This window comes from Halichoeres trimaculatus, unplaced genomic scaffold, assembly GCF_033239565.1.
Source record: "Halichoeres trimaculatus isolate MK-OKI-2021-1 unplaced genomic scaffold, fHalTri1.1 fHalTri1_scaffold_20, whole genome shotgun sequence".
NCBI classification, from domain to species: domain Eukaryota; kingdom Metazoa; phylum Chordata; class Actinopteri; order Labriformes; family Labridae; genus Halichoeres; species Halichoeres trimaculatus.
Window position 1 is genome coordinate 9263731 of NW_027437198.1, and position 19557 is coordinate 9283287.

General features: G+C 39.6%; 2 protein-coding genes and 1 non-coding gene across 6 annotated transcripts; 1 reads left to right on the plus strand and 2 right to left on the minus strand.

The window, feature by feature from the left end:
- Nucleotides 1–2173: 2173 nt before the first annotated feature.
- On the minus strand, nucleotides 2174–2246 carry trnak-cuu (transfer RNA lysine (anticodon CUU)). Its single transcript has one exon. It is a non-coding gene; the product is annotated as a tRNA-Lys (tRNA).
- A 1747-nt stretch (nucleotides 2247–3993) lies between these two features.
- On the minus strand, nucleotides 3994–15339 carry copz2 (COPI coat complex subunit zeta 2). Of its 4 annotated transcripts, XR_012600052.1 has the most exons (11): nucleotides 15183–15339; nucleotides 10227–10295; nucleotides 10044–10128; nucleotides 9414–9505; nucleotides 8103–8158; nucleotides 6815–6892; nucleotides 6592–6643; nucleotides 6300–6404; nucleotides 5745–5783; nucleotides 4981–5013; nucleotides 3994–4339 (listed from the first exon to the last, which is right to left on the minus strand). XR_012600052.1 is itself a non-coding variant. In XM_074697497.1 (10 exons), the coding sequence occupies exons 1-10, from the start codon at nucleotides 15198–15200 to the stop codon at nucleotides 4292–4294; spliced, it is 570 nt and encodes a 189-aa protein (XP_074553598.1). In that variant the 5' UTR covers nucleotides 15201–15339; the 3' UTR covers nucleotides 3994–4291. The 4 variants fall into 4 exon arrangements, 2 of the variants coding, with proteins under 2 accessions (XP_074553598.1, XP_074553599.1); XR_012600051.1 differs by lacking the exon at nucleotides 4981–5013; XM_074697497.1 differs by lacking the exon at nucleotides 6300–6404.
- A 1002-nt stretch (nucleotides 15340–16341) lies between these two features.
- praf2 (PRA1 domain family, member 2) lies at nucleotides 16342–19442 on the plus strand. Its single transcript, XM_074695813.1, has 3 exons — nucleotides 16342–16558; nucleotides 17708–17925; nucleotides 18108–19442. The coding sequence occupies exons 1-3, from the start codon at nucleotides 16380–16382 to the stop codon at nucleotides 18245–18247; spliced, it is 537 nt and encodes a 178-aa protein (XP_074551914.1). The 5' UTR covers nucleotides 16342–16379; the 3' UTR covers nucleotides 18248–19442.
- Nucleotides 19443–19557: the final 115 nt, after the last annotated feature.

Below are 19557 nucleotides of genomic sequence, written 5' to 3' on the forward strand. Positions count from 1 at the left end.
TTTTCTCTGCCTCTCTCTCCCAATCTCTTGCCAAACCCAAATGCAGTGACATCACACCTTAATTACCCAATCATGAATTCCCTCATCAGTCACTGTCAAACTCCTGGCCAATCACATACTGTGTGGTAATCCTCTCAGCCAATGGTGTGAGTGCAGCTCTGCTGGTGTTTTATATAAACTGGTTGGATGAAACGATATCTGAGATTTTTATATCAGGCAAAGAACTGTAGTTTTTATGCTGCTCCCATCTCTCTCTTTGAAGAGATTTTTTTTCCTGACAGGGGTTGCAAAATTATACACATCCTTTACTCAAATAGAAATACAGTAACTTGTGATGAAACCAACTCTGGTAAAAATTAAAGAAAAGATGTTGCTTGTTTTCTGCTGCCAAAGTTAAGTACCTGGCTCTAAACTATCCTCAGAAAGTCTCAGAGTATAAAGTGTCCCTCTCAACAACACTCTTAACTCCTGCTTGTGTGCTGAGCTAACCTCATATTTGGAAACGATAAATCTGAAATTATTCTAACTTCAAGCCAAAGACCAATAGAGAGAAAACAATGTTACTACAGTGTGTGAATCACTTTGATGGAGAATACAAAGCCTGGTCAACTCTTAATGCATTTGAAGACGAATCTCAGAAGAGGAAACTCAAAATCCAAGATGCAGATGGTCTTTAGTTGCAATGACAGTTTTTGACCACAAGAGGGTGACAGAGGAGCCTTCTCCTCCTTCAAAAATGAGAGAGAATCCTCATCATTACGTAAATATTAAGAAGGAAAATGATTGATTTCTTAATTTTTTTTTCATGTATTAACATCTGTATTAGTGTCTACTCTCTGCAGCAGAATCAGTCAGCATCAGACAGAAGTCAACATCTCTTTTAACCTGAACCAGATTTGCTTTAGACCAGAGGCATCAAAAGTACTCACATTCATTACTCAAGTAGAAGTACAGATGCTAGGATTTAAAAAAGAAAACTTTTGTATAAGTTGAAGAATCAACTCAAGCTTTTTACTTAAGTTGAAGTGTAACAGTACTGCTTTCAAAGTACTTATAGTATGAAAGTAAAAGTAAATTAGAGGGGGATGAATTATGGTCAAAAGCTTAGACTGTGCCACAGGGGCCTATAGTTCATATAGTTCATCCCTCTCCATCTCCATCTCATCCATCCACAATCAAATTCCCTCTTTCCAGTGACGCAGTTAGGATAGGTTGTCACTTTTTTAGCATGTGTCTTTTTGAAAGATGACAAACTGGAATGAAACAGGAGTAGCGAGGCTAATTTTTAAAACCGGTAGAGTAGAAAATACAGATTTTTGACTAAAAATGTAAGAAGTAGAAGTAAAAAAGTAGCTAAAAAATAATTACTCAAGTAGAATGTAATTACCCCAAATTTTTACTGAAGAAAAGTAACATAGTATTTTTATTTAGTTACTTGGCACCTCTGCTTTAGACTGACCACAACCTCACCGCAATAAACACTGAATATACAGCCATGAACACAGCAGCATAAGAAACAAAGATTTAGATTCTTTGTCAAATCAAGCTTGATTATTCATGTAACAAATCACATGACCTGCCATTGAATGCATTTTGTATCTGACAGTTAAAAACCTGAGTTTAAGGAACACCAGTTCTATTTTCATACAGTGGTCCTGTTGATTAAAAAAAAAAAAACTTCATTTCAGCATCAAAGCTTCACCTGGAAGTCAATGAGATGTTGAGAAGCAGTCAGCCCTTTTGAGGTGGTACATTGAGATTTGGTGGTGAATAGAAATATAATCTCCAGCAGATGGCGTTATTTAAACCATTAAGGAGTTTCATATGGGGCCATGATACAAAATACACAAGTACATACTTTACATCAAGCAATATACTGAAAACACTTCCATAACACTGGTGACAGAATGTTCAATTCCAACTCTCTCTTTGTACATGGACTATGAATACATGAAATTTCCATTACACTTCCTGTCATCTTTTTCTGTCAGTGTGGTGTGGTTAAAACTGACTTCTTGTGATGTAGCTGCTTGTTGTTACGGAATTCATGACGCTGCCTCATAATTGGATAGTAAGTATCTACAGCTTGACATTTGACAATTGCTATCAAATCCTAGTAGTTTCTGTCTGTGAAGGAGCCGAAACATCACTTGAGCGGTTCAAAAGTAGCGTGCGCCCAACGTGGGGCTCGAACCCACGACCCTGAGATTAAGAGTCTCATGCTTTACCGACTGAGCTAGCCGGGCGGTGTAATCACTGTATGAATACTACCTACCTCTAGAGGCGCTGTTGTGTTTCATGTACCTGTTTGCACCATTAAATGTATCGAAGAAAATAAATTTCCTGTATTTTCCTGAAAGTAAAAGAAACGGTTCCCTTTTCTCCTTTAGCACAAACATGGAAACCACAATGTGGCAATAAAAAAACATTCAACCTTTCTGTTATGTCTAAACCTTTTGAAAATGCTTATGACCAAAATTAACTGACCCGTTGAGTGCTTGTTTTTTTTTCGCTTTTTATGCGTTTCTATAGAATGACCATAAACACGGTCTTAGAGTGTATTTTACCACTACTTGACATATATGAACACAAAGGCCTTTGGTCCCTCTTACGGTAAAAGAAAAAAAAAAAAAAAAAAAAAAAAAAAAAAAGCACTTTAAACTAGGAGAATGTGCAAAAGAAAAAAAAATAACCTCCTCTTTTTATTCTAAATGTATGATAACTTAAATAATAATTCAGCGGTTGACCCTGAACCTTGAAGTTTCATCTGGGTTTCGATGTTGTCCTCATCGGGTGAGTGTGGGAGGAGCAGACAAGCAGAGCCCTCTGTGCTCCAGGGAGGGTGAGACATAAACCAATCACATTACTTGAGAGGTAAACCGAAACGAACTATTGGCTTAGAGCATTATGTGACGTCAATGTACTGTCACCAATTATATCCTTGACCACACCTACGGCTTGATTTGTCTTAATAGAGCTCCTTAATATTAATTATTGAGCAAGCTCTGAATCCTGATTGGATGAGACCTAGACATAGCCACAGATATAGTCTTCTTTGAATGTCATATACACATTACTTGAGTTATGAAGAGATGAAAATTAAAATCACATTTTCATTGCACGAAATTTAACTAACTGCCCTGGAATGCACAGGGCGGTTAAAAACAAAACAAAACAAAAAAAAGAGAAGAAGAAAAAAAAAAGACACAATAAAGAAGGAAAAAATTGGCACGGTTTGACATCAAAAACAAACTCTCAGTTTAGGATAAATAAACAAATTTATTATTTTTTTCTCCAAGCTATTGACACACAAATGTCGGTTTGACAAACAATCAACTGTAAACAATATAATTGTAATTATTTGTCTTTGGCTTCTTTTCACCTAAGAAAATAAGAAATGCCTCTTAATTCTAAATCTTCAAAAATAGCAAAATATGTGAATCTTTTCTCCATAACTTATATTAAAACCTTTAAAGGTTTTATTGATTTTATTCTATGTGCAGAAGTTTGTTTTCCTTCATGAAGTTTTTGAGAAATGAGATTTCTCATGAAAATCTCTGTACTTGGTAGCTGTTTTAGTGTCATTACACATAAAAATATTAAAAGTCTTTATTCAGTGCACAAATGATTTAAAAAATGTATTATTAAACACAAATCTTAAGCTGCTGTAGTGTTTGACAATTGCTAACCTTATGACTTTTAATCATTTGTGGTACTTTGGCTCCTTTTATAGAAAGGCTACCTAAAGATAGCAGGACCGACTATTAAAGTTGTCAATAAATTATTGATCATGTAATGGACTATTTGGGGGAACGTTCTTCATCTTCAAAAGAGAGATTTGAGATTTCAGTGTAAAAAGAAAGAAAAAAAGAAAAGAAAACAACTACTACAAAATATTCTACCATTACAGGAAACACAAGGGGAAGTACCTGCTCCACCAAAACAAAAGTAACAGATCTTTAACCGCTGATTAGGCTTTGATATTTTTTTAAAAATTGTTTGTAACTGTCCCGTCCTGCACAGCTGGAACTTCTATTTTTTTTCTGGTGTCATTTGGCCTCTTCAGGTTTTCACTACATCAGTAACATCACGCTCAAACTAAATAAATTAACAACATGTCTCACACAGCTTAACAAAGTACCATCAGACACAGATTAAAAAGCTATTATTGTCTGGTTAAATGTTTAAAAGAAAAAAATGACCTCTTCAGTCTTTCCCTTTAGTTTGGTGAAATTAAAAAAACAATGTTGAGAGACGGTGGAAGAAAACCCCTAAGTGTTTTTGGCTTGAGTCATTTCAGTATGGACCATTTGATCTGCTCCTTGGCCGTCTGCAGAACCTGGAAAGCATTGAGGTGAAAAAGACGTGTTATGAGTAAAATTGGTTTGAACAAGTTCTGTTGAATTCCTTTACTTATTGTAGTACTGTTACTCAGCCACTAGATGTCAGACTGAGTACATAAATGTGCCACAAAGCTATCATGGATGTGGAACAGAGACTGAACAGCTATTTTTTTCTCCTATTGGCATATTGTGTCTTTACATATTAACATTATGGATAACCACATCCAATTAGAAAAGTGTACAATTTCTTATCTTTACCGAACTTGTACTTCGTTTTTTTCAATAATAAAGTTTCAAGATCCTTGACATTTTGTTTGATCCTCCTTTAATATTCAATTTTAATTTTAAAAAAAATAGCTCACTTTTTTTTTGTTAAGAATAATATGTTGTCAATATTTCTGTTTACTTAAATCCTCTTTTCTCAGGAAACTTTGTCTTCGTCTTGTGAGATTGTATTTTTTTTGTCATAACAGCAGGGGGCGCATGGAGTCTGGGTATATTCCATAGAATAGAATATATATAGAATAGAATGGAATAACTTCATTCATCCAAAACTATATATATATATTTTACAGTGTCATCACTGTGCAGTGGACATAGTGCAGGAATGAGCGCTGTGTGGTTAGTAGAGACTTACGTTAGTGGTCAGAGCCAGTTTCCCTGTTATGTGCTGTCAGGGTTAAAGCAACAGAGAAAGAGAAGCTTAGAGTGTGAGTATGTTAGCAGAGAGGAACATATGTTTTAAAAATCACTCCAGATCAGAAAGAAAAAGGTTTTGATGGATAAAAACAAAACCTTTGTGATGAAACGGATCCAATCAGTGACAGTTAAACATCTGTCCTCTATTAGAGCCACAGTGCTCTTTAATGTTAATCCAACTATCCATTTATCAATCCATTCATTCACAGTCGAGCCTATTAGCGCTGGCTGGTGCTGAGGAGAGGAAGCCAAGCTAGCTGCTAGCTTAGCATGAATCATAAGCTGTAGCGCATGAGCATGCAGACCAGTGAATTAAGAGACAGATGTCAAACTGAGGCTGATTGTTGTTTCAGCTTTGTGCAGGCAAGTTATTGTGTTTCTGTGGTTCAACACAGTAAAACAAGCTGTGTCATACTGGAAGTGATGAGAAACGCAGCATGGAGGTTTTTATGTTAGTAACATTATAAGTAAACATGCAGCAGCTTAATCCTATGAGAAGAAAACAAGGCTTCTGGATGACTATCAAACACTTAATGATTGTTACACTACACAAAGCTCCTGAGAGAAGTTCTTTCCTGGTCAGTAAACAGACTTAAGATACATAGATCCACAACTTCTGTACAGTTTTTGAGTAGCTCAAATTTCTGAAGGGGGTTAGGTGTTTCTGAAGGTGTTATCAACATGTATGTGTGAGTGTGTTACCTGGGCCACGCTCTGTTCAGATAATGGGTTTTCATCCGCCTGCAAAACAAAAAACAAGACAGTGAGTTCACAAGAAGGAATGAAAAAGTGATGGAAAACACTTGAAACACACACAAAGCACTGTAAACTGTATTAGATCTGCAGAAATGAAAACACACAGTTGGTCATTGACACTCAAAGCATGTTAAATGTAGAATTAGCAGTTTAAAAAAGCGTGTACACCGTCCAGCAGGGGGCAACTCCAAAGCAGTGTGATCGTATAGAAGTCATTGAGAAAATGGTCCGACCTCCCGGTTGGTTTATTCTCAGGAGTTTGTGTTCATTTAGTAAACTGTGGAACCATTTACGGTCAGAAACCAGAAAGCTGGGAGAGTGCCTTGTAGCGCCACCAGCTGGCCAAAGTGTTGACAAAAGAAAACAATAAATCAAACCCTGGCTGTGTTCCTCAGACTGCTCCGTTAGTCAGCGTGCTTTCTCACCATGCATGTACCTCATCTTCCTCACTCATCCCTCCTTCATCCATCCACTTCCTCCTGCCCCCCCTCTGTCTCTCACCCTCTGTCTGTCTGTCTACAGCAGCTGGCTCCTGTCTGTTTGTCCCTCTAGGTTACCGGTGATGTAATCAAAGAGGACGAAGCCATAGGCTGGCTCTGACATTAGCTGACACCAATCAGAGGAGAGAAGGAGAGAAGGAAAGGTGAAGCAGGTCAGAGGAGGCAGGAAGCAGACGAGGAGAAAGGCTACCAGGCCAAACTGATTTCAATCTGGTAGAATTTGACTTTCTTTTGATTCCAATCAATACATCAGTAATATGTTGGTAGTTTGTGTTGATTGACATTTAACTTACTCTGTAGTTGACCTTCTGTAAGACCTGCTGGGGGTCACTCTCCAGAATCACACTAGGAACAGAAGAAAGCAACCAATCAAGAGCAAATACTCGTACAGGATTCAAAAAGGAATTTAAAATCACTTGAAAATGTAGTAAGAAAAAAAATACAGCTAGTTTTCCCTTTGCATGACTTTGTATTTTTCTTTTACCTCAATTGGCTGTTGATAGTTATTTCTCTTACCCTCCATCTATGATTTCGTCCACAACCAGAAACACTCCCTCCATGTTGTCCAGCAAACACCTCCGCTCCACGTTTTTCCTGCAGAGAAACCAATAAATGAATATTTTTGTTCTTAGAATCTGCTGATGGTAGTGAAAGAGATGTAACTGTTGTCTCAGGTGGAAAGAGGAGCATCTCTAAGGGGTTAACCTTCCCGAGTAAGAAAATCAAAGAGGAACAACTCGACTCGTTCACTCATCTTAAAACGAAAGGCTCAAATCGGAACATTTCCATATTTCTGTGAAAGTTAAAAAGCCGCTAATCTCCTCAAACTGTGTGATAATGTCTCTGTGTCTCCATCGCTCACACTCTGCAATACTACTGCATCTGTTCCCATGGCAACCGCATCAGGCGCTGTCTGGCTTATAATGTTCCAGTCAAAAGTGACACATACACACACACTGAAAACACACATCGGCTTTACAAACTAATCTTTGTGCTCTGCGAAAACCTAAAAATGAAGACGAGCTGTCTTCATCCTGCCGCTGTCTTCCTCAGATATTATTTTTCAGATTAAATTCTAATTTTCGCCTGTTAGGGAAAAAAAGCGCACTGCTGTTTGATTTTACACCAAATTGATCAGAGTGACTCATTATGTCCCTGAGCAGCTCAGTGTGTGTGTGTGTGTGTGTGTGTGTGTGTGTGTGTGTGTGTGTGTGTGTGTGTGTGTGTGTGTGTGAGTGTGTGTGTGTGGGTGTGTGGGTGTGTGTGTGTGTGTGTGTGTGTGTGTGTGTGTGTGTGTGTGTGTGTGTGTGTGTGTGTGTGTGTGTATTAGCATTGAGGATATCAGCGCTACATGCAGGAGAAGAGTCATGATGAATTCCATGATGTTTTTGGTGAACATGCATCTGAAGAGCGACACTACTTTCTACTTTTTAATCAATTTTCAACACAACTTCAATTTGACAATGTCAGTTTTAAGTTCTGAAGAAAAACACACAATATTGTGCAGGAAACGCACACAAAAGACTTCTATTCTATTCTATTCTATAAAGAAAAGTTTTGACCAAGTTGTTTGCAGGTTAAACCAGTTGAATTATAGTTGGATTCTAAACATACAGCACCTAACCTGCATCCACTCAGGATAAACAGAATAAAAATACACACAGTTGTTAAAATATAAATAATACAAGGGAAAATATTAGCACAAAGAGATGCAAAGATCTTGGAAAGAAGAAAAGTTTATTATTATTTTAATGTATCTACTCCTGAACTGTTGACTTCTGTGAGAGTGGATCAGGGGACGTACCTGAGGATCTGACTGAGCGACTCAAACATGCAGTTCAGGACGGACATCAGCATCAACTGGAGAGGGAAAACAGGGGAGCAGTTTCAGAATAACAAATCTTCAGTTTGTGTTATGGTGCTTGTTTTGATTTGTTTTGTTACTGACAAATAGTTCAAGAAAAGGAAAGGAAAAAAAACAGACTTTTATCATCCATAAAGCTGGTGGACAGAACAAGCAGCTCTTAGATGGTGAATAAATGTTTGCAAGCCATCAGTTTTGTTTTATACAGACTATTGTTCGATGTGGCTTGACCTAAAATACACCTGTTATTGTTTCAGTAATCTACCACTAAAATCACATGCATGACTTGCAGTCGCCTCAACAACTGTTGCCAAAGTGTATCACTGTCATTTTCTTCTCACAATCAATGTTTTAAATGTTACTAATGCAACTTTTTCCACTTATATGCTAGTAGACAACTTAGACTAAGATTTTGGATTATAAAAAAAATAGTTTCCAAGCAGTTGCTGTCACATGACATCATCTGCTTCTTGTTCCTTCTGGCGTAAGACATGGCGGGTTCAAATCATCTTGGAAAGAGGCAATTTTTAAAAATGACTTATGATTTCCCCCCAAACATATTTATAATAATTTAATCATTCAAGTATCTAGAGTAACCTCCCCCCCTAAAAAATATTTCTGTGAGTGGCAACAAAAGTTGCTGGTGGGCACTTAGCTAGTTGAAAACTTAAGGAAAACACTGCCTGCAGCATTGCACATAATTTACTCATTAAGTGCAATTTTCTTGACACATGAGTACTTATCATAGCCAATGCCCAGGCCTACCACCCACCACACACACAAACACCACTTTTTAAAAATTTATTATGACTATATTATTATATTTTTCTAACTTTTTTTTATCATTATAATTATTGTTATTTCTTTATAATTATTAGGTGACCTAGTGAAAAGCTGTGCAACCACCGGCAACAATTGTTGCCAGTCATAAAAATCATACTTTCCTCAAAACAAAGTACAAAATGGAAAAAGATGAATACACAACATGACTCAGAGGGACTCAACTGATAAAACTATACATCTAACAACTCTGAAAAAAAGGAGAAAAAAATTTTGGCATAAACGGGTTGAAGCTGCTGTATGGAAACCATGATTTATACTGTTTTTGGCGCCCCCTCTGGACAAAAACAATATATAGTGTTTTGGCTTTTTGATTTTTATGTTTTGGGGGTTTTAACAACTTTATTTGTAGAGGATAGGACAGTGGACTGTGTTGGACGTGAGCCGGTCTGTTTGAGTTGATTCCCTGACCTCATTCTCCTGAGCGCTTCCCACCACGTAGAAGAAGAGATCTATGCTGCTCTTATAGACGATGGTCATCCCTTCCAGGAACGCAATCTCATCTGCAGGGAGAGACAGAGAGAAGGATGAGGAAGTATGTAAAGACGGAAGAGCAGATTTTTCTCATTCAGGAAAAAAAAGAGAAGTAAGGAGTCAGAATGAGGATAAAGGGAGTGAGGTAAGGATTTGAGGAAGGGTGAGAAAACAAAGATGCTTTAAGGAGGGACAGAGCAGGACAAAGGCAGGGTGAGGAGGGAGGAAAGGAGAGGGGAGATTGGATGACAGGGAAGAAGAAAGAAGAGGACAAAGGAGGAATGCAGGAGGAGTTAGGAACAAAAGGAGGAGTATGAGGGGTGATAAGGACTCAGGTGTCAGCTGTGTGAAAATCTCAACGTTGAACTTTATCATCAGACGAACCAACAGCACAAAAAGAGAAAAGAGAAGTCCTTCATGTCTCAGTGAAGAGACAGACAGATGCAACTTTAAATCATCCAGCTGTCAGTGCTCACTCTAAAGAAATAATCTGTGTTAACCTGAAGAGTCAAAAACGCTCCAGGCTGTGATCACCTGAGAGGAGACACTGGAGACGAATAAACTTACTGTCTGCTTTGTGCGTCTTGTTGAAAATGTTCCTCTCAAAGTTCTTCTGCTCCTTCATAGACGGGTAGAGCTCGGGGTCGTAGTACTGAAACACACAATACAGAATCAGATCCAGGATCTAATGTAAAGTCAGTTTTCACACAAGAAATCAACTTCCAGAAAAGAGCACCTCTTGGTTTTTACCTTTGACAGAAGTCTGTTGCCGTCATTGTCCAGAATGAAAACAGCTTTCACCGTGTAGAGTGAAGGTTCCTGCAACAAGAAGGAGATAACGTCTGAGGCTTGAGGGAAACACAGCACAGCCAAAACAGTCCCTCCGACACCTGGGAGTGTGTTTCATCAACATTCATTAACCGGATAAAAGCTGCTTTACACTCATCCTGGATCTGAATCTGTCGTCTCTGTAAAGAAGTCTCCTTTTGTTACAGTTATTTTTCACGTTCACTTTTATTTTTCTAGATGTTTTCCTGATGAGCAAAGGACTAAAGGTATCATCCACTCTCCTGAAAACACTCTTCCCCTTCATCCCTTCGTCTCTGAGAAGCTTTTCAGACCCGAGACAAAGTTCTGTTATGCACTGACTAGCATAGATTCACAGTCAGAGTGTATCACAGAACTTAGACCAGGAACTTAAAACATCCACTGTCCTGTCTTCACGTCAGTGGTGATTAAAACAACTCGGCTTTAGATTACACAAAACAAACAGACACCTTTTGCTAAGATCTAATGTCAACTTGAAAAAAGTCACGTTAACTCCAGCACAAAGTTTTCTAAAAGCTCATTGGAACTTAAGTCAGCAGATGTTTGGTTAGGCTGTTGAAGTGCATCAGGATGGTGGGTGTGTACGTGCAGAACAACCAGCGGTTGTGAAATAATGCATCATTTCAAAACCTTTGGCTGTGAAACTCATGCATGAATGCATCTGAGAGCATTAATGATACTTCTACAGGCATAATGCACGTCCCAGACTGTGCATCTGGAACTAAGTGCACATTTTATTTCACACTAACTCCAAATATTGTAAATCAAAAAAACCTCCCCATCTGTGCTTAAGTTTGCTTTGTTTTGTTTATCCTCATAATACTTCCTCATCATTCACTTTATCCAGTCAGGTGTGCATCTTTGAATACGTCCGTCTACATCTTTTGAACACAACAAATCAGTCATGACAGAGGTATCTGCGGTGGCCGTGTAACCAGTTTAAACATAGTGATACTTAAATCCACATCCTACTCAACAACAAAACTGGACTAAATCTGACCCTACACACAGCTGGTGTAACCGGCTCCTGTCCTCAGTCCTGCCCTGTCCTCAGGGAGCCGCTCTGAACACATCATGACGGATGATCTTGAACACACCTCATTGCTGAGGCTACCAGAGATAAACAGCTTCATAAGTGTGACAGCGAAACACCGTAAAGGTCAAACGATAAGGGGGAGGTTGGAAGGACTGGCTCGCTGCTTTGGTCATGTTCTGCTACAGTAAGAACAGGAATATAAAGCTAATGGTGAAACAGACTTCATATACAAAAAATGAAAAAGCCTCAGTCTCCAGCAAAGCCTGAACACAAAGGAGGAAGGCATAATTGTCTGACTGCAGGTCTGGATCTAAAAGTCGAACACAATGATTTTCCGTGGTGTTTGTGAGTCGGCTGCAGACGAAACCCAAAGACAGATTTAGACGTCTGGAGACATTACACAATAAAACAACATCAAAGCTCAGAGCTGTTTGGATTTGGCAATCCTGTCTGGATTGGTATTTTTAATTTACTTTTGAATTTTTCCACATTATAGACACAATGTGACATTTAGGGAACTTTAAGCTGATGCTGTAAAACTAAAGAATCATTGGCTGCAGCTGAGAGCAGTATTTGTTCAGTTTGTCAAACCTCAATGACAGAAAACAACATGATGTGAAAAAGACTTTCAGTCTGAATCTCTTTGCCAAACAGAACCAGATAATTAAAAGGTAATCTTAAAACAGAGCCTGTACTTTTAGAGGAAGTTTTGCCACATAAAGAAATGAAAGCAAGAATTTATGGCAGTAAAACTAAAGAAATGCAAAACTCAAGCAAACAAACAAATATGCTAAAAAAAAAAACCTTTGAAAGGCAAACAGTTTGAAGATCCAGGAGAAAAAGTTGTGATGCTGGACAGTAGGACAGAAAGTTCCTCTCGAGAGATTGAAGTCAGAGCTTTTACTTCTCTTTTTGAATCATCTGATTGCTTTATATCTCCAACATCACTTTTTTTCTTCTTTTAATTGATGAAAAGTGATCAATGAGGGAGAAAAGCGAAAAAGACCAGAGGAGACATTACTAAGGTTAAGAGACGCCTTTACTCCCTTTTAGTAACAGATGTTATATCCGTTTATTAAACGCAACAAGACTCAAATGACAAAAAAAAAAAGTTTCACCTCCCAAAGGACACAGGAGTTGTTGATCTACCTCAGCTCAGTTTGTTGTGTCGTTGCATGCGTTCTGTGATTTACAGGGTTAACCCAGATCTTGCAGCTTTTTTCTAAATCACATTATAACAGAAAGAAATTAACCAGTCCAGTTGGTTTGGTTATCAAAAGCTAGTTCCGAGTCATAGCTAAATTTCAGCGAACCAAGAATTTCAGTTTTGCTTTTCAGTTTCTAACACTGACACAAACCTTTCACAAGTGAGAACAGTGCACAACAGTTGTCCTCATCTGGCAGGACCAGCTGTGCCATCCTAACTTCATTTGTGACGTCATCAAACCTCAACAAAATTATGAGAAGACGGTCACAGTGGACCACTGCAAGTGATCAAACTTTGGCTTAGGTCACGACAAAAGATGAGGGCAAAGTGCAACGTGTGGTAAAGACACTTGTTGCAGGTAAAGAAGCTTTTACTTCAACCCAGTGTGAATTCAAGGGAATGTGCTGAGCTCAGTGTGCTGGTCATCCTGGCCACAGCTAGCTGTAGACAACTAAGCAAAGTCTTGCTATCATACCCTAATGCAAATATACTCAATTGAAGTAAATAAATAGTATCAACAAATAGTACTTGGTTTTAATAGTTTTGGTTGTTTGGAAGGTTATTTTCATAAATGAATGTAAAATGTTAAAAAAAATCCTTGTTACTACCAACAGTTCACTTCTGAGGGCCTAAATTTCAGGCCCCGTTTACACGAAACGTTTCGTCCCAAAACACTAAAATACAGTGGAAAAATTTTGCATTTACATGGAAACGCTGAGGGACTGAAAATACTGTAGTTGGCATGCCAGGCCTGTAGTTGGCACTATAACTGTTCAAAAGGTGCTTTTGTTTGGTCTCCACTGAAGTAGAGTTGAGCCAATCATCTGGTGTATTGGTGAATGCCAAGTGCAGAAGTGGAGCAACAGATGCACATTTTGTATGAAGACAGTCAGCAGATTCAGTAGATTAAGCAGCACAAGCACGACATGGTAGTCCGCGACAATCGAACAACGGTACTGTTCGACTGTTGTTGCGCTCGTGCAAAGAGGAGCATGACGTCAGCATTTCCACTGAAAATGACAGCTTGCTGGCTACACGGCAGAAAAAAATCCACTCTGGAGGCTGTTTTCAAAAGTTTGCGTTTATGGTCGACTAAAACTCTGTTTCTGTGTAAACGCGAGGCTGACAAAGCAATGGAATCAGAATCAAGGATCAATAAAGTCCAACACCACAAAAGTTTTAAACTGAAATGATCAAATGAAATTCAACCCAATACAGTCCAGGTGGTAGACCAGCAATTCCTCTGTCCTGTGAAGTACAACCACTTTCCGGCCAATGGGGTCTGGTGGCTTTTTAAAAGTGTTGCAACAACTATTTCCGGTTAAAATAATCCACTTCCTCTTTCAGTTAAATGCATATTTCTGTCAGAATCCTTTCAGTTATATGTTCAGACTCTGAGGATGATAATCTGAGCCTGTTGGCGACAACAACAAGAACTTTAAGAGGATGCACTTTGCCCCCAAAGGTGTTCTGCAGTCATTACAGTCAGAGCGATATGAAAGTTTCTGTACATTTAATTTGACTCCAAAACATCTTTAAACGAATAAAGAGCAGGTTTGAAAAAAAAAATACGGGTTGCACTTTATAATTTATGAGAAAGACTGAACTTGAGTTAATGAACTCTGTAACTTTCCATTAATTTGAAAAAACAACAGAATGATCCAGCATGAGGAGACACCGATGAAAGAGTGAGGGAGAGGCTGAGTGAATGAGAGAGAAAGAGGGAGAGAGACACAGAGAGAGACAGGGAGAGAGAGAGGACGTGGACGTGGCACCGACTCCGCTCAACACGTCAACGATCTGTGCACATATGCTCAACACAAGCTGGATATTTAAACACACACACACTCACACACTTCTTCTAATGTGCTGTATGAAAACGCACACACACACACATAAACACACACACACACCGCACACACACACACACACACACACACACACACACACACACACACACACACACACACACACACACACACACGGAGGATCTAGTCTACAGGTGATCCTGCAGGAGCTGAAGCTTTGGATCTGTCCTGTTGCGCTCTGCACGGACTGTGTGTGTGTGTGTGTGTGTGTGTGTGTGTGTGTGTGTGTGTGTGTGTGTGTGTGTGTGTGTGTGTGTGTGTGTGTGTGTGTGTGTGTGTGTCTGCATGCGTGTGCGCGCGCGTGTAAGTGGATCACAGCTGTGTCTCAGTCAGTCTATTGTAATGGAGTTAACTTAACACCCTGATAAGTTGTCGCACCGCGGCCAGCTCAGCCGATCTGTACTATTTATACACGCGTGGACGGAAAAACTGGCTTTTTGACGGCCGCTGCTGCCGCTGCATGAAAACACTGCGCTCAGATCGGGCCTGCGCGTGCACAAACGCGCACCATGACGGATCACACACTCACATTAATGAAGACAAGAATTCAACAACCTGTTTGACATTAATGAACAATCTGCAGCCAAGCCCCCCTCCTCTTCCTCCCTCCTCCTCCTCCTTCACTCCGCCGAAACTGCTGTAATGCAACAAATGTCCCGCATGCTCACACAAACAGTAGAAAAACACAACACAAACTGCCGAGCACACAACCCCACAGGTGTCCAAATGTCGGTTCCGGGCCCCGGTGGACCGGCGCGGAGGCTCACCAGAGACGTGGAGTCCATCGCGGTGCCGTGCTCGCCTCTCTCGATGTGTTGACGTGGACAGCTTTGAGCTGTCACACCGAGAGCTCTGCTTCTCTTTTTTTTTCGCTCACGGAGCCGCCCGGGCGCGCTCCCGCTCCCGCAGCATTCAACCGGATAGAGCCACTGAGCCTACAGCAGAGCGCGCTCCCGATGCTCCTTCACAATAAAAGTCTTTGTGTCCGTGAAAGGGATATGTGGAAGCTCCATTCTGTTAGTGTGCCGAAAATGTGTCAATTTACAACAGGTGTCTTTATCTAATGCGCCACAATCTTAAAATAAAGACTGACTCATCCCCAATAATAATAATAATAATAATAATAATAATAATAATAATAATAATAATTACTGTTGCTCGTAATAATTCTTTATTTTGATATTCAACGTTTCATTTCTGCTTTGACAAACTGGTTTTGAGATACTACCAATTTATTACATTTAGGCACTTTAAGGTAAGACTCTTTAAGTAGGTATAGTAACTAATTGTTTTGTGATTCAGATTTTTTTTTATGCAGGTTGTTATCATAGTTTGAGAAACAGGGTTTATTTTAAGAGGCTAAGTATTTTATTTTCAAGCTTCTTTGAGATGCTCTGTCACCATGACTTTACCGTAATATACGTAATATCCTAAGATGCAAAGTCACTTTCTAGTTTAACAAATATATAAACAGCACATCCATTAATTGTGAGTTTCATTAAATCAAAATGAAACAACAGTTTGTTCTTCTACTTTCAGATGACTGGACCGGGCACAGACTTGGTTATATCTCTGTCACAGAGTTCATATGAATCTGAAGTTAGGAAATGTAATATCATTATGATATAATGCAGCCTGAGGGCTGAGCAGAGGTAACTGCACATTGATGTGTGAGTATTGATTTGTTGCTCCACAGAGTGATGCTGGATAGGGGACTGACCCCGTCAGACCAGGTCATGGTTCTTTTCTCAAAAGGTCTAAGCAGAGTCAAGGAGCCAGAAGACTAAACCTGATTAAACTGAGATGTGCTCTTATTTAGCTGTAAACTCTCATTACATTTGCACAAAATGCGCATTCTCGACGCACGTGCCCGCGCCCCGTCAGAAGTTTAGCAACCCTCCCCCTTACGGTTTTCCTCCCCGCATTGCATTCTGGGAAATCTAGTTTATTATCGTTCAGGAAAGATGGCAGGCGTGCAGCCGCCACCCCTCCGCAGCCTTGATGACTTCCTCCTGAGCTCGGCCCGGTTCGCGGTGCCGGACCTACGGGATCTGGACCGCTGGAACAACCGCATCATCAACAACCTGCTGTACTACCAGAGCAACTATTTCCTGAGCGCCACCATCCTGCTGCTGCTGGTGGGGTCAGTGTCAGTCTTCTGACGTGGTCATCTCTCTCTTTCGTTTTTTTTTTCCTCTACCTTCCTCTGGTTCTGTTTCCTTTCCAGCGAACTTTGATTCCTTTCTCGTTTGCCTGAAGGTTTTTTTTTTTAATCGTTTCAGTGTTTTTTAGCCTGTCTCCTGTTAGCATAAATGCCAAACACAATCATTCTTTCTTCTCGCAGGCATAGATTCCTAGTTAATGTAGATCAGAAGTGTTCCCCATGTACACAGATAATAAGCTTGTAATCACGAGTTTGCTGCATTTTGCACAGCACTGCAACTGCAAGCATTTTCTTTTCTGCATGCTGGTGAATCAGGGCCAAGAGTGAGGACCAAAATTCTAGGAGAAGTTATATATATATATATATATTTTTTTTTTTACTTTTTTTGCCTTCAATGAATAAATGCAAACATGTTAAGAATAAATAAAAATGCTGACTCATCAAAGTCATTATTTTTAGAATAAATCCCCAAATTTTGATAAAAACCCAACATTCAGTCCAAATATAGCCTTGAAAAAAAAAACTGGAACTGGATCACAAAGCAAAAAAAAAGGGGGGCTGGAAGAATCACTGAAAGTTCTAGGTGTTACCTTGGCCTGTAGATTCTCTGGATCTCAATCCAATCCAGCATCTGTGAGATGTGCAAGGTGGAGGCCCCACTTCACGTCATCCAGGACTTAAAGGATCTGCTGCACACATTTTGGAGCCAGATAGTACCGCAAAGATAGTCAGGGAGCCATGATGTTATGGCTGATTTGTGTCTATCTGAACCATCCTGCAAACACTTCAGGATCCCCCATAGAGCTAGGTCAACAAACTCAACTTACTCACAGTTCCAGATCAGTACAACAAAATCAGTGTCCCCATGTGAACACTAAAAAAATCCTAAATCCATCATAAAACTGGGACTATTTTACCAGGTGGATGGATCTACAGGACTCCGGTTTGAGGGAACATTTGTGACAGTTAACTACTAGAGCATAGTTAAGGTGCATATGTTGTTGGTTTGGCCCTGAGTGTTTGATTTGTTTACATCAAGATAATGGTTGATACCTGCACCATCTTTTCTCACATAATGTCAGTGTGTATGTCTAACCATTTTTGTGTGTTGTCTCCCACTCCTCACAGGTACTTCCAACCTTTCCAGATGTTCATTGGAGCGACCGTGGTCACCTTGATATTCCTCGGTTTTGTCTGGGCTGCTGAAAATCAGGCTCCCATTCGCCGCTTCCGCAGAAACCACCCAGCAGTTGCATTGTTGGGGATACTTCTGGGAAGTTATCTCTTCATATCTGTGCTGGGAGGCGTGGCCGTGTTTCTGTTTGGAATAGCCTTTCCTATCCTGAGTAAGACACATCCATAATGCAAACAAATCTGTCTATCTATCTATCTATCTATCTATCTATCTATCTATCTATCTATCTATCTATCTATCTATCTATCTATCTATCTATCTATCTATGCTTGCAAAGTGAATGACATTCATCATGAAACTATCTGATATCCCTCCTTCTCTTTCTCCTCTCAGTGGTTCTGGTCCACGCCTCGGTGAGGCTGCGCAGCCTGAAGAACAAACTAGAGAACAAGTTGGAGAGCATCGGGCTGAAGAGGACACCCATGGGACTCCTGTTAGAGGCTCTGGGACAGGAGCAGGAGGCTGGGTCATAGAGAGGAAGAGGAGGTGTGCAGGGGTGGGGAAGTTTAGTGCCATGTTAGGGAAATGAAGGAAAAACTGAAGCAAGGAAGGAAAAAGAGAGAGTCTGGAACAAAAGAGCCAGGTTGAGGAAGGAAAGGTTGGAAAAAAGAGGTGAAGAGTGGAGGGAAGGAGAGCAGCTGTGTGGTCCAGTAGAAAAATAAAGTATTCCATGAATCTCACACACACATGATCCCCCTGGCCAGTCCCCACTGCTGGTCAGTGGGGTCTGGCCAGTCCACCCATTTAATAACTGGGAAATGGAGCAAATGAACAGAAGTTTGCTCTTAATATTTCTAAAAGGTTGCCAAGAAAAAGTACTATCAAAACTTCTGTTTTCTATATGATCCTTTAAGTTTGTATATTATAGAAATGAATGGTGCCAAGAGGAGATAAATTATCTCAAGAAGACTTCCCAGAAAGTTAATTAAGTACAAATTTCTCAAGGATCAGGAGCTGAAATGAAGAAGATTACTTTTGTTTCATTCCTCGTTCTGTGAGAACAAGGAAAGAGTCATGGGCGTACTGATGAAAAAAAACTACCATGAAGAAATTATTTGTACAGTGTCAAAGAAAATTTTATACACGAAAAGCAAAGTGAAGACATTTGAAAAGCTGAAAGCAACTTTTGTTTGAGTCTAACATGAAGAAGGGAGAAATGTACTCTGAATATGTGGTAACCTACCTCTGCATTCACAGACTCCTTTATCTTCAGACACTCTTGATGTTAATTCAAACTATAAAGCTCTTCAAGTTGAACACATGCCTCTCTGAGTAAGATGTTGTGAAAGCTAACTTTGGCTTTTGTAGACACGTTTTGAAGCATTTATTTTGAGTGTTGAAGATTTTGTTATCGTTGTCATGCAGGGACAAGTGTTTTTTCTGTATGTACTATGTGCCATGCTTGATTTTTGCCTTGGAAACATTTATTTTACCCATTTAGTTAATGCACTTGACTCCAGAGCAGCTGCTCTTTTTCATCACGTAACCTCCATCAGGAAAAAACACTAACATGAGCTTAGAGAACAACTTTGACCTTTTTACAGGGGCTGACTCTGAATGTTTAGTGCTGCCTTACATCCAGCTTGCATTTTATTTCACCAGTTCCATGTATTTGACTGTTGGTGATGAAATTTATTTAAGGTTTTATAAATAAATGAATGAAGAATACTGCCATTTTGGAGTTGGATGAATTATTGCAATTTAAGTTTCACTTTTTTCTGATTCCTTTCACCCTGTTTCATGTCTTTTCCCTTTTTCTTTTCTTCTTCCTCTATTTCTACAT